The sequence below is a fragment of the Phaseolus vulgaris genome, chromosome 10, assembly GCF_000499845.2.
Source record: "Phaseolus vulgaris cultivar G19833 chromosome 10, P. vulgaris v2.0, whole genome shotgun sequence".
Taxonomy (NCBI): domain Eukaryota; kingdom Viridiplantae; phylum Streptophyta; class Magnoliopsida; order Fabales; family Fabaceae; genus Phaseolus; species Phaseolus vulgaris.
In genome coordinates this window covers 7901403-7917241 of record NC_023750.2, presented here as the reverse complement: position 1 = coordinate 7917241, position 15839 = coordinate 7901403, and the positions used below count along the sequence as shown (strand labels likewise).

The 15839-nt window shown below is 30.1% G+C and overlaps 2 protein-coding genes across 2 annotated transcripts; one reads left to right on the top strand and one right to left on the bottom strand.

The window, feature by feature from the left end:
• Positions 1 to 1825: 1825 nt before the first annotated feature.
• Positions 1826 to 2320, bottom strand: LOC137813691 (ethylene-responsive transcription factor 13-like). Its single transcript, XM_068616070.1, has one exon. The coding sequence runs from the start codon at positions 2318 to 2320 to the stop codon at positions 1826 to 1828; it is 495 nt and encodes a 164-aa protein (XP_068472171.1).
• Positions 2321 to 6246: 3926 nt separating this feature from the next.
• Positions 6247 to 7166, top strand: LOC137819508 (ethylene-responsive transcription factor 13-like). The gene has a single exon (XM_068623383.1). It carries the CDS (start codon positions 6418 to 6420, stop codon positions 7051 to 7053), a length of 636 nt encoding a protein of 211 aa, XP_068479484.1. The 5' UTR covers positions 6247 to 6417; the 3' UTR covers positions 7054 to 7166.
• The last annotated feature ends 8673 nt before the right edge of the window (positions 7167 to 15839 follow it).

The following is a 15839-nucleotide window of genomic DNA, read 5'->3' as shown; positions in this document are numbered from 1 at the left end:
GGATAGATTCAGGAGGGAGCATTCAACCTTGAGTTAACCAGTCGCTTAGTCAATCGGCGAGAACAGTTGTAGACTACTATTTACCACATTAGTTAATGTAATTTTGATTTATTTTAATAAAAAAATATTTTTCTTTTTAATTATAATCAGATGAAACTGGAAACTGGACTACCCGTTATTTGAGCTTATGAAAGTGTAGGTTAAGCCCACGCTTCTTTGTGTGGCAAACTTATAGGCTAAGCCTACACTTCTTTAAACAAATAATATAAAATATATTTTGAAGGCTAAGCCCACACTAATTTGTGGCCAACATGAAGGCTTAACACTCGCTAGTTTAAAAATTGTGTTGCACTCACGTGGGCTAAGCCCACGCTTCATTAAAAATGTGTGACACTCACAAGGGCTAAGCCCATGCTTCTTTAAAAATGTGTGGACACCTTGAAGGCTAAGCCCACGCTCCTTTAAATAAATATCATTTTGTGTGGACAACATGTAGGTCAAACCCACGCTAGTTTAAAAATTGTGTCACCTCCTTGTAGGCTTGACCTACGCAAAAAAGACATCAATGTGTCGCCCTCACCCGCCAATATTTTTACATCGAGCACATTAGCTTCGAAATTTCCATTAACGTTAAGCCCACGATAGTTACACTGTTGCGTTCGTTTTTTATGGTTAGCGTCCGTTTTTGGCCCATCCTAATAAACATATTTTTTTTGTAGTGGTGACTTAGATTATCAGTGAAGCTCGGAGATCTCTCTTACTACATACGCATCAATACTTAATACACAACCAAACATCAGTCTATACATTGTCCCAAATGTATGAATTCAATTCCATATCATTTTCATCATATAGTATCATTCAAAACACAATCCACGATATTTAAATCTTATTTAACACTTAAATACTAAACCATCAAAATCTAATATTTTTACAAGTTTAAACAATGTAAAAACAAACATGATATATAAAGAAACAACATCCCTACAAGATAAATTGAATATTGGGACCACGTTCACTCCACATCCAACTCTTCTAGCCTAGGGTGCTATTAAAAAATAAATTTAGTTTCCCTTACCTGAAATTCCTTGTTCTGATGGAAATTCTACCTCACCAAGGGGAACCACTACAAAATTTAGGAATCTAAAGCAAGTTATCCAAAAATTACCAAATTTTAGTATGAACTTAATCAAGTTGAGGAAAACACTTATCTCAACTGACCCCACTAGGATTGATAATTAAATCATAGAGAAAAACAGATAATAAGGGATTTTTAAAGTAAAAATAAACTTACTCTGTTTGAAAATCTGATTGAGTAAAAATGTAGTTTGATTCCTCAGCTACAGTATAATGTGATCAGATTTTGAAATAGATGAGATATGAGAAAGAAATTAAAAAGAGAGAAACTTTAGAAGAGAGCGGCGTAAAAGAAAAAGAAAAAAAGAAAGTGATGAAGTTCTGATGGTCTGTTGCTTTATTTTTTTTAGGGGACTTAGATTTACAATTTGTAAATCTCACTTATATTAAAATTATAATATTTGATAGTATATAAATGAATATAAATTTTATTTTTATCAATTTTATAAAATTTAATTAAGGTTAAAATAATAATGCATTCTTTTCAAATTAACGAAGCTCAAATTTTACATACTTCCCCAAGTTCCTCCAGTGAGATCTAATAATAATATTCATTTGCCCTTTGCTTAACAAAACTAATAATGATTAACTTAAATAATTGTACAGCATTTGTGAATAGAATGGTAATGTATCATTTTCTTGGAATCGATATTTTTATCCTTTCTCATTAAAAAAATAGTATTATATCTTAGCTTGGCTCATGGCTTGGCTCATGGCTTCCAATTAAATGAGGAAAATTAAGCTTAGCTTTGGAGCCACGCATTTCAAAAGCGGCTCGATCATAAGCCAAAGCCGCACTCTCAGCCGACTCGTAAGTCCCAAGCCAAACTCTGGCGCCGTTTCTCTTCGGATCTCTAATCTCAGCCGCAAACTTCCCCCAAGGTCTGCGTCTCACTCCCTTGAAGTTCTGGTAAGGCGCGTTACCGCCACGCGCCACCGTATATTCTCCACGCGCCGCCGTGGAGGTGGTTGTTGACTGTCCTAGCGAGGCTGATGGAGAGTTAACGGCGGAGGTGAAAAGGGTGGAGGTGGATCCGCCGTCGCTCTGCCGAGGTGAAACGCCGTCGGGTGAGGCCAAAACCGCCGCGAGAGCATTTAAGTCTTGGGTATCGTCGAGGAGGAAATGTTGAATGGATTGAAGAAGAGCATGATCATGGGAGTGAAGAGTGGTGTTGAAGTTCATTTGATTTTGGTCTTTTGGAAGTTGAAAATGAAGTGTGTTTGTTTCAGGAGTATTGTGATGTCTATTATTTATACCAAATATCGTGTTGCTCTTTTGTTAGTCAAATGTGGTTGCTTTTTCGCCTTTTGTTGGGGGGCATTTCGTAGAACCATCCTTGACTTTTTAAGCACGTGTCAAATGAGTTTTTAGTCAATTTTTTACTCACCAAAACTTTTCAATCCCATGCTATAATAATAATAAATAAATAAAAAATTAAATATATTTTATACACTACAATAATTATAATACTAAATTAAAAACATTTTAGAGATTACAAAAATTTTGGTTTTTAAATTAGTTTTTATTATTGTTAAATGATTTTTAAATTGGTATCTAGTTAGTAACCAAGATTTTTGCTACCAAATTTAGAAACTAAATAATTGGTAGTTAAAACTTGATAATTAATTAGATACTAATTTAGAAACTATTTAACAATATAAACTAATTTATAAACCATTTTTTTTAAAATGGTCTTTAATTTAGTTATTATAACAATTAATTATTGTTGTCTCTAAAATTAGTTTTTATTTCATGTTTTTCTTTAATGATATATGTATTATAATTAAATTAATTTTATTTTTACACCTTCTAAATATTTATAGTGATGAAACTATTAAAATGAGCTTTTGTTTAAGGTAACAAACGAATTTATTATCTAGACTATATTGTTGTATTATAACGTCTATATCAGCATGAAAAATATACAATAATTAATAATAATAATAATAATAATGTTTGTTAATTTTTTTATTTAATTTTTAGGTAGTTTTTTTAAAATTTTGTTTCACTGTTTTTAATTAGATCTCATATTTTTCAAAAATAAAATTAATATAATAAATAACTTTTTATTAAGTTAATAATAAAGATATTTGTTACATTAATATTCAAAGTGGACATGGTTTTATCATTTAAATTTAATTTATTAATGAAAATAACATGCAATGAAAATAGTGGATGACATATAAATTGTAATAATATGTCATCATCATTTTGATAGAAATTAATATCTGAACTTATTTTCCAAAACGGAGTGAAATTAAATCAAAATCACTCAAAACGAAACCAAATTAAAAAAATGGTGATAGAATTATTACTACTAAGAATAATTAAAAAAGTTGGGTGATATCATGACGAAGTAACAGGAATTCTTTGTGATGATTGAAAAAAAACAAAAGGAATTAGTAGGACTTTCTTTTTCTTTGATTTGATCTGTCACACGCTTTCGTAAACAAATTTGAAATGAAATTTTGTTCATTCACACATTTTTTTGATGTCACGATATTCTGCAGAAAGAAGTCAATGCAAACAGTAGGTTAATTTTCATAAGAGTAATATCATAACTTTAGGTGTAGATAATTATTACAAATGAAACTTTAAGTTTAACTCAATCCCGTAAAATTGGCATATGGGAAGAGGTTTGCACCCACTTATATACAATGAATTGTCTTTATTTCTAGTCGATGTGAGATCTCCAACGCACCCACTTACGCCGAGTGTGACAGCCAGCTCGTGCGTGGGATAACATATTATGAGTGGTCTGATAATGACCCTCTGGTGACTTGATAAGCCCAACAAACACTCGTCAGGATAGGATCTAAATGACTCTGATACCATATTATAAAGTGGACTTTAAGCCTAACTCAACCCCACAAATCGGTTCATGTTGGAGATCCCACATCAACTAGAGATGAGGACAATTCATTGTATATAAGTGGGTGCAAACCTCACCTCATGAGCTAGTTTTATGGGGTTGAGTTAGGCTTAAAGTCCACTTCTTAATATGATATTAGAGCCATATCGAGTCTATCCTAATGAGTGCTTGTTGGGCTTATCAGGTCAACCGTTATTGAATCACCTATAATATGTTATCCCACACACGAGTTGTCACTCTCGGCAATGAAATTTTCTACGGAGTAAAGGCAATGAATGTAGTAAGGTATTTTGGATAAAATGAGAACAATGCAAATCCAAAAGTGCCAAGGGGGAGATTAGGTATTAAATACAGAGACTTTTAATAAAGCATTGTTGGAAAAGTGGAAATAAAGATTGTGGTGGAAAGACATACTAGAATCTAATGTATGGCTCTAGGAGAAGTCTTAATGAGGTTGGGTGCAAAAGAGATGAATCCTAATGGTGGAAGGATTTAAGAGATAAATGCATTTACCATCCTTTTAAATAAAATTAGGAAATAATAAAATATGTGATAATGACTATTAAAATAAACCGTAAGTGAACTATTTTAATTTAGTCAAATATTTACACCTTCCTATGGTGAATACACAGAAATAATTTCAGTGGAATATTTTCTACATTTGTAACTAAGACAAAATACTATTTATAGAAGACGCGTATATAGTAGGATAGGTGAAACAAAATATAAATAGTTCAAATTATTGTTCAACCAAAATATATATTATATAGACTTAATTGTAATTATAGTTTCAATATTTTATCAAGTTTGTAATTGTGGTCTTTAATTTTTATTTCTGAATTTTTAGTTTCTTAGTTTTTATAATTAAATGTACTTTTTGGTTTTCAGCTTTTTACACACTTTTTAATTTTTATTTAAATAACTTGATCGCAGTTAAGCTGACACCTCAAATAACAACAATCATTTACCATCACAAATATAACGTGTTTTTCTTCCATTCTTAAATTATCACGTACAAAACAACAACAAAAATACACGAATAATTGAAAATAAGAAAGATAATTAAAATAGTAAATATCAAAATTACAACTAAGCCAATTATGGGTAAACAATATTTATTTCCCAACGTATTTTTATTGAGATACGTTTTCAGTCTTTTAAGTTATCTGATCAGAATTTGGAATGAAAGATTTAAAGGCAATTAGTCCGATTTTATTTTTTTATAATTTTAAAATTAATGTTTAGTAACACTCTTTATTCTACAAGTATATATTTATAATTAAAAAAAGTCATGTTCACACATGTTTGTTATGCATAATATTCTTATATTTCTTGAAACCAATCAATTGTTGTATCAAAAGTTTATCTATGAACATAATAATTTTGTAGAGGACCCTTGGTCAACCATTGACTACTACTATTTTATAGTTCAAAAATGGTGGGCAAGATTTTTTGAACCCTAAGGTTAGAAAGAATGTCCCTTTTTATATATGTAGTTAATTATTATATAAAATGCACACAAGATTGCATTGAAGGGTCAACAATTAATATTTTGGGTCATAATTCACACTTCATCTTGTTGACTACTTGGGGGAAGTTTTCACATTGTGTTAAACCTTAAGTTGCTTCCTTCTTCCATTTAAGGAATGTTTTCATTTTCTTTCCATTGGACATCTTAACCTTTTGCTTTGTGAATGGTGAAAATGATTAAAAAAATTACTTGCCTTCAACTACAACTAATGCCATCAAAAGATGCTCATTTTTTATTATCATTTTAAGCATAAGAGTGTTTTTTAAGTCATGAAGGAATATTTTGTGTTCACAAACCACTTTTTATGGTCAAAATATAGTTTAAAGAAATTACTAACTCTCACCCAATGGAGAGATCAAACTATAGAAAATGAAAGATAAAAATTTAATAACTAAAATCTATTTTTTTTTATCTCAAATTAATATTTCTTTTCAATATCTCTCTCATTTCATATCAATTTTCAATTATATATTATATTATACTACTAGTCTCTCTCTTTATGTGTGCCTTTTCTCATATAGGAGTCAAATAAGATTTGTTTGTCACCAATTTTATAATATTGTGACACTATCTAAATATTCGTGTCTATTGAAAAAGAAGAAAACAATAACATAATACGAAGTAACCACACGTGGGGGAAAATTCTGGTTCTTCAAGTTTCAAAGCTATTTCAAATACTCATTGTACCTTCTAAGAAACATCCCACATGAAAACAACATTAAAGAAAGAAATTAGTATCACGTTGTTCAAACTTTCAAAACATAAAAAAATACAAAAAACAACAACAACAACTCCAAAACCTAGTGGTATAAAGACACATCACAGTATTCTCCATCCAAAGTAACCAAAATAAACAAAAACATCACCTTCCAAAACATGGCCACCACAACAACAACATCATGCGATTTCTCATCGTTGGAATCAATTCAACACTATCTCCTTGAGCTTGAACCAGATTCCAACACCCTCATGAACGTTGTTTACAGCCCCCAAGTTTTCTACTCTCCAATGTGCAAGCCGTTCCCGAGCCCTACTTTGCAGGGTGTCCACGATGCAGAGGTGAAAGCGCGTGAGGGTCACGCGCCGCCGGTGTGGAAGCGTTTCCGTGGTGTGAGGAGGAGGCCGTGGGGGAAGTTCGCGGCAGAGATAAGGGATCCAAAGAAGAACGGTGCGAGAATTTGGCTTGGAACTTATGAAAGTGAAGAAGAAGCTGGTTTGGCTTATGATAAAGCTGCATTTGAGATGCGTGGTAACAAAGCTAAGCTGAATTTTCCTCATCTTATTGACTCTGATATGGCTATGAAGCCCGTTAGAATAAGCAAAACTTCGAAAGAAAGCACGTTGGAATCTTATTCATCATTGTCACCATCTTCAGATGCCGAAGAAGGGTCAAAGAAAAGGAAGAACTTGGTTGAGTTGTTGAACAGGTTGGCCAAGAACAGAAGGCAAGTGCAGGTGTTTCAAACCAGTTTGCACTCAAAAACTTTCTCTGTTCATCAACACTTTAATTAGTGTAATTAAGTATGATAATTAAGTATAATAATTAAGTATCTGTGAGCTTTAATAATCATCCTCATTTTTATTGGATTTTATTGATCAAGTTTGAGTACATTAATTATGGATAATCCCTCCTCTCATTCTTTACATTTACATGTAACAAATTTTAAATAATGTATTAAGCTATTAATGCTATTTTGATTTCATCATAAGGATAATCTTGCAAAAAATTAAACATTGAAATAGATTAAACTCATAATTTTGATCTGATGGAGATCACAGTAGCAATAGATGAAAAGATAGAACAGAGTCTACAAAAGAATTAATCAATATTAAAACTTTTGAATTATCATCGGATATATTAATTTCTTATGGATGTATATATTTTTTTAATAGTTTTGATTGGTATTTATGTCAGTTTAGATTAATTTTATTGAATTTATTTTATCTTTTAAAATTGTAAAAATTTGGATAATGTGGATTTTATATGAAAATATATGTACTAGATTCTTTGATAAGTTATATTTAATAGTTTTTTTATGAAGTTGAATTATCTTTAAATACTCTTATTTATTGATAAAAAATTATACAAAAAATATTGAATTAAGTAAATATTATTATAACAAAGTTAATAGTTAAATTCTGCTTCACTTATAAAAAATATTACATTCTTTTTATTTCAAATTATAATATAATAATTTAACATTATTATTATAAAAAGTATATTAAATTCTTTGTTGGAGATTCCACATCGACTAGAGACATGAGGTTGAGGTTTGCACCCCTCACGCCCGAGACTGTTAATTCGTGCGTGAGACTATATATGTTAAGTGGTCCGATAGCGGCCCAATAGCGGGTGACACGATAGGTCCAACACAAATACTCGCTAGGATAAACTCAAAATGGCTCTGATACCATATTACGAAGTGGACTTTAAGCCTAACTCAACCCCATAAAACCGGCTCATGAGGTTGAGGTTTGCACCCACTTATATATAATGAAAGGCTCTAATCTCTAGTCGATGTGGATCTCCAACATTCTTTCTATTTAAAATTATAATATAATAATTTAACATTATTATTCTATTATGATTTAACCTACTAATTTCTTCTATCATAGAATAATTAATACTATCTATAATAAATTGGTGAAGAAGATTATACTACTCATTATTTACTCTTGAACACAAAATATATTTTTTTTATTGAAGAAACTCAAACTTAAACTTAAATTTCATTGACTTAGTTGCTTCATATTTAAATTTAAGATGTGTTAATGTTAGCTCAATTATTTATTTTCAATAATGAGAATGATTTATTTGTTTGGGAAGTTTGGATTTTTGTAATGATTGAGTATAGCTTTTGATGAAAGTCATGGGGTGTCAGGAATTTTAGATCACACTCCAAGGCTTGAAAAATGTGACAAACATTTTATGTGTTTTCATTGAATAAACATTTTTACCCCTGTCTCAAAATTAATAAAGTTTTTAACCTTTGAAAGATATTTTATTTTTTTATTTTCCATGAAACACGAAATAATTTTTTTATTAATTTATCATGAGATAAATTATCGCAATGATTTCATTTACAACAAATAAAAGTAATATATTTATTAAAACAGATAAAATTAATGTATTTATTAAGAGATAAATGATTTTAATAAAATATGTTTATAACAATATATAATAGGAATGATTGCATTTGATACAATTTTTTTTTTTTATATTTTAGCCTTAATTTTTTTTAAAAAAATTACAATACAAAATACAAAAGGATATCAATTAAAAAAAATAAAGAAAAATAAATAAATAAAATAGCTACAGTTATTTTTTTTATTAATTATTACATAATTTCAATACAATATATATTTAATTATTTTATATTCATATAATAAAATAAATAAAATAAAATTATATATAATTATAAAAACATAATAAAAATAGGACACTCTGTCCACAATAGTTTTTTTTAATACAACTATTGTAATTAATTACTTTTAGCCTGTTTTTTTTTTTAATAATTGAGATCGGAGGGAGAAATCAAATTTAAATAAAATTAACTATTTTGTGTTAATTAAGAAATTTACTTAATATTTCATTAAATTTTACCATGTTATATTTGAAATAATCTTTAAAATGTTCTTCCATAAAACTTAATATAAAAAATTTAAACATTTCTAAAAAAAAATCTCAGTTAAGTGAAGGATTTGAGATAATCATTAGAGATAAGTTTATAAATTCTCTTAATAAGTTTGGATGATACATGTCAAATCAACTATGTTTTTTTAGGTTAGTAGTACCCATGTTGCATATAACATGCTTCAATAACCACTTGGATTCTTTTGATTTATCGAAATAATGTTTCTTTGTTAACATCTATTTTGTTTTGATTTATCCAATAGTGTTCTTCCTTTAATTCTAACGTTATTTCAATGTTTTTTTTTTTATGTGAAGACGGTTAGAGGTTTAAGATTAAAAAAATTAGAATTTTATTAACCATAAAGATTAAAGATTATAACTATTAATTTTTTTATCATTAAAATAATAAAATTAATAAGTATTTTAATAAAATTAATAAGTATAAAGGAGTGCTTCAATCCATGTAAAAAATCACGATGAAAGTACAACACTAATCTCATGAACTATTATTAAAATAAAAAATAGTCTCCTCCAATTATATGGTCTCTCACTTGCTCTTTAGTTAGTTTAAAACAATCTGAATTAGCTTAAAAGACTATTCACTACCAACAAGACAACAACTCACATATTACATGGATCAGACTCAACATATACATAGGTTTTGTGACAACAGAGGAGTTGTGTTGGGAGATTTTGATGGTGGAGCGGTCTTTGTAACTCGTAATACAAAATACCACTAGTACTGCATCACACAACATTGCCATAACCAATTTGTTCATTCCATTCTCTATCTCTATCAACTTGATCAAATTCAAATCTTTATCTACAATTCAAACATTTGAGGGATATTTCAATCCTTATACAAAAAATAATATGGCTACATAATCATCATTCCCATGTAATATACCCTTCTTCCATGTCCCATTTAGTGACATATTACATTCAAAAAACCAAAACCTCAACCATATGTGAGTACATTAGACTTATTGAAATCTATATACAAGCACCATTGATACAATTCCTCCATTCCAAATGATGTATTCAATTGCCCCAATTACACAAGCATGCACACTGTAGACCCCCTGCCCATAAAAACTAAATCAAAGGGCTTGCATTGTGGTTTTAGCTTCTTTATATTCCTGCTACGCTTCTTTGTTGGACTCCAACATTTGGATATCACTCCCTAATTACCATCCACCTGTCACTCACATGTGTGCATTTATATGAATCACATTCTATTGACTTACCTCCAGTTCTTTAGTTCAATATTCTTTAAGACAAGTATTTTATGCACACAATTGGACATAAGCACCAATCAGAATATGAGAATCCGACCATATGATGTTTGTTGACAATCTAAGCTCATACATTTAATTGTGCCTTGGTAAAGATCTTCTCCTCATCCACTTTTTCATCCTTAAAAATTACATGATTTCTCATCTTCCATATGATTCATACGACTACTTACCACATACTCTTTCATATTAGATTGCCTTTTTGGTTAGGTTTGGTGATAAGAATTGTTTGAAATGTGGATCAAGTTTGTAATGTTGTACAATTTGGACTTTTATCCACACATAACACATATTCCACATCCCAATTGCTACCCTACATGTAAAGAAAATGTGCTCTATTGTTTCCCCAGCCTCATCACACATGACACACATAGGATTAGAACCAAGACCCTTTTTTGTACCAGTTTGTCCCTAGTTGAAAGCCTATCTTGTAATACTCTCCAAGAAACAAATAATATTGTTGGTGAGGCTTTGATATCCCAAAGAACCCTATATATTTCTTTATTACCCCCAACTTCAGATTCCATTATACACTCATAAGCTAATTTTACAGTGTACGTGTTTGTACCACTTGTAATCCAAATCCACGTATCCCTTTATGACCTTCTCATATTGGTATTTGACAGTATATATTGTAGCTCATTTACTTGATCAACCTCCCAGACAAACCATTCCATTCTCCAATTTAATTCTCAATCCCAAACGTTTTCTATTTTTCTTCTTTCTGGTTGGAATTACTAAATATTTTAGGATATTTGTTCATCAAAGCATCTCCCTCAACAACTTATCTTGCCACAACTTAGTGTTTTTCCCCATCCTCTACCTTGCATTTCATATTTTTATTGAATCACCTCCCACTTTTTTCCTTCACATACCCTCCTTAGATATCCCGACCACCATGACTCATTTGACCTATCAAACATCCTTTCTAAACTTCTCCATGAACCATATTTAGCATTTACTATTTCTAGCCAAAAGCCACTACAAAAAAACGTGTATGTGGTGGCGGTTATAATATGACGGTTATTAAAAACTGTCACAACTAGCTGTATAATACGACAATTTCGTAGACGCCATAATGTTCTTTCGAAATGTGGCATTTAGAAGTGCCATAATTAGCTTCCGAAATAAAATATTCTCCCACTTTTCGTTCCCTCCGTATAATTCCCAAATTTATTCCCTAAAACCTTTGAACTCCCTCTTCTTTTCGAAACCCTCTCTTCTTCTCTCTGCTACTCACTGTCTTCTCCCTACTGCTCTCTGCCTCCTTTCTTCTCTCTGCCTTCTCTCTTCTCTCTACCACATCCACCATCTTCTCTCTGCAGTTCACCATATTCTCTCCACCACTCATCATTTCTCTCTACCACATCCACCGTCGACTTCGTTCGAGGTGGAGTTTTTTGAAACAAACCCGTTTTCTCGCTCTTGTTTCACTCTCCACTCTCCATCATCTCTGCAAGTCACTCGTTCGCTTTCTACATTTCCCACACTTTCTCAAATATTTGATTTCCCAAAACCCTATTCTCATCTTCATCCCCTGATCCTCCCAAATTCGAAAATCCTTTAAAAACATATTCTAAAAATCCTTTATTTCTTTGTCTTTTCCAATCTCCAAATTTCTTCTTTGTTTAACCTAGCCATCACTCGCATCTTCACAGAGTAAACCCTAATGATACTTTTCCAAATTCGCTTTTGGGTCTCTAAGGTCGCCGCCACTGAGCCTTCAACCTCTGATGGGCTCACAGTCCAAAAATTTCTGGCCAGTAATTGGAACATTTTGGACGAAAACGATGATGATTGGAAGAGTCATATCGCCGCTGTAGCCCAATCTATTAATTTGATTAAACACAACTTACAGGTAACTACCCTGTTTTCTCTTGAATTAAACATGTTTTTGTTATCATTGCTTACTAACTTATTAAGTAGTTAGTTACTTAATTGGTCTTCCTTCGTCACCACCGCATGTGGATCCAAGCCTCTTCTATTTTCTCTTTCGCAACTGTGTTGTTTTGATTTTTGCTTTTTTTGTTTTTTTTCTTCGTCTAATTGAAGTTTTGTTTGTGGATCTGTTTTACAACGAGTGCTTTTCTAAATCGAAAGGATTTGATTGTTAGGGTATGGTATGGGGAGAGGAAAGATCGTGATAAGGAGGATCACGTTCTCAAAGTCGGAGTTATGATTTTCTCCAGCACCAGAAAACTCTACGATTTCGCCAGGTCCAAGTACACGATTCGTCTATCGATCTATTTTTCTTTCTCTTTTTTTTGTGGATGTTGAATGCTACTCTCTACAATTTCACTGTCAAGTTTATTGCATCAATGTTGAATGTTGTTTTTGCTGAAAATTATAATTAATATTATTATAGTAATAAAAGCGCTTACATAGCTGTGTGTAGTTAAGTAGAGTGGTGTTTTCTTCAAAGATGCAGTGGGTTTTGAAGATTAGAATAGTTGAGCTGGATGAAAAAAATAGGGGTGTTGAGTAATCTTATTAAGTACTGCAGAAGGGGTCCACCGGAAACCTAATTGGTGCTACAAGAAGACTGTAAGTTGTTTATTAGTGAGATAAAGAAACCACTTGGATCGTATTGGGAGTTGAATGAGCTCGTGTGTTTTGTATATTTGAGGTTAGAGTCGTTTTGTGTTGTTGAACTTGAGGTAAATGGTGTGATTCTTTCCTCAGAAATTGTCATTCTTATTTTAATCTCTAATGCGTTATTTGGTAAGAGTGATTTATTATTTGTGTGAATTTCTGGGATTGATTTAAGAGAATTTGGGATGATTGTCGGTTAAAAAAAAGTAGTTAGTTACTAATTAGTACTGATTGTTCTTTACTTTAGTGGCTTTAGTGTAATTGTTTCTATTTCCAAATTTTTATCTTGTGTTTGTTAGAGCATGATCATGTGTGTTATGGTGGCAGTGTGAAAAATTGAAGGTGAGGTTGGATATGTATCATTCTAGCTTAAGGAAGACCTTTGAAATGATTCGGTGCGTGCATGTAAAATATATATTTATTATACGTATGTAGATTGTAATTTTAGGTATGCATATTTTTTTGTTTTTTTCCTCAACATGGAGTTTGATTTTCATAAACAAATATCTTGGAATAATACTCTGTTTTGTTTGAGTATTTTTTTTCTAAAAAATTAGGCAGATTTTTACTTGTTTTATATATATATATGTCTAATCTATTTTATTTTAAAAATAAATAGTTTCATTTTCCTTTTGAACCACTATATACATACGAAGTTTGTTAGAGTCCAACAAACTGCATTATGTTTAATATGGCTTGCTTATTATATGTCATAAATCTATATTTAAATAAAAAAAATTACTCTAGAAAAGTTGTCTTTATCCTTTAGATTATTCCAACTTGTTAACTGGAAAGTAATTCTTTTATTTACCATTTCATAGTTCAATATCCAGATTATAATTCAAAGGAAACAGTTATCTAATTAATTTATTTACTAAGAAGTTCATTTACATTAAGATGTACTAAAGTGTGACACAATTTATATTATGGGAAAGGGGAGTGTACTTCTTAAAATTAGGAGAGGAAAATATAATTCAAGCATCCCTTAAGGAAGAATGGATGTGTATTCTCACTCTTTTTTCTCTCTTTTTAAGTTAAGTCATTACTAAATAATGGATACTCTGTACAAAATGACATGAGTCAAGTCATAGTACACTACAAGAAAATCATGAAATAGAAACCAATTTTTAGAGACCAAAATAATTAGTTACAATAGAAACTAAAATAGAGACCATTTTAGAAACTAAAAAAAAAAATTGGTTTCTAAATTAGTTTCTATTATTGTTAAATAGTTTCTAAATTGGTATCTAATTAGCAACTAAAGTTTTAACTACCAATTATTTAGTTTCTAAATTTGGTAGCAAAAACCTTGGTTGTTAATTAGATACCAATTTAGAAACTATTTAACAATAATAGAAAATAATAGAAACTAATTTAGAAACCAAATTTCTTTTTAGTTTCTAAAATGGTCTCTAATTTAGTTACTATTGCAACTAATTATTTTGGTTTCTACAAACTGGTTTCTATTTCATGATTTTCTTGTAGTGGTAATAAACTTTGTGTTGACTTGATTGTTACATAAATGCACATCTCAATGTCTACTAATGTTTTTAAAATAAGTATTATACAATAGTGGATATGACAGAGTCAGAGGAAGTCATGATCGATCAACCATCCAACAGTCCTTGCCTTTCACATGTTTCCTCTTTTTAGCTTCTTTTTTAATTCCTACTCTAAAACTATTAACATTGCTAATTTTATGTCATTGATGAATATTACAATTTATTATTCATAAAGTATTTTAGGAGTTGAATCATGATTTGATACATTAATTGTTTCTTTCATGACATACAAGATTTAGTTTCAGGAAAAAAAATTAAAAGTGTGGTGTTAAAAGTGTGATGTTCAAACTCTTTCTATTTAAATATCTATATTATTGATCTATTAATTTGGTTATTGTTTTATTTCTCTTTCTCATGAATCTAAAGGTAAATCCTAAAATTATAATTAATTTATAATTGTTGATTTTTATTAGCTGCCTTAATTTAATTTTATTGCCTTAATATAATTTTTTCTCTCATACTATACCTTGAATTTCATAATATAATATTTTTTTCATTTATTTTTCAAAAATTATTAATTAACTCTAAGCATATTTTAATTTAATCCAGGCACCGGATGTTGGAAGTGGTGCTGCATCATCAAGTCAGAATATTATGGGATCAAGTGGAAGCAATAAGACAAATTAGGATTGAGAGTTTAGTTGTAATATGTTTAGAAAGTGAAAGAATTTATATTTTGACAATTTAATTTACTTGTTGTTTGGATTAGTTTGACATTATTAACTTTGTTATCAATGAATAAATGAAGTCATGTTTTGATTATTATGTTTAGCAATTTTAATTATATTATGAAATTAGTTTATGTTACAATTTAATTATATTATGAAATTTAATTATAATATGAAATTAAATAATATTATGAAATCAAATTATAAAATAGAATTAAATAAATTATTATAAATATTAAAATAAAATAAATATTTAATATTCAAATTATGACAGTTATAAAGTATATTATAAATGTCATACTATACTGTATTAAGTGGCGGTTAAAACTGTCACTATTTACGTTAGAATTTGTTTACCCAGTTTTAAAATTATGACATTTATAACTGACGTCAATTACACGCTTAAAATCGACACTTTATACAATGCATAATATGGCGTCTGCTACAACGGTTCTCAATTGACCGCCACATTAAACTTTGTGGCGGCAAGAATTCTGGCGGTACGCGGTACCGCCACAAACGTATAATGCGACGGTTAAAAACACCA

Coding starts and splice junctions, on each gene's coding strand:
- LOC137819508 (XM_068623383.1), top strand. CDS start 6,418: ATGGCCACCACAACAACAACATCATGCGATTTCTCATCGTTGGAATCA.
- LOC137813691 (XM_068616070.1), bottom strand. CDS start 2,320: ATGAACTTCAACACCACTCTTCACTCCCATGATCATGCTCTTCTTCAA.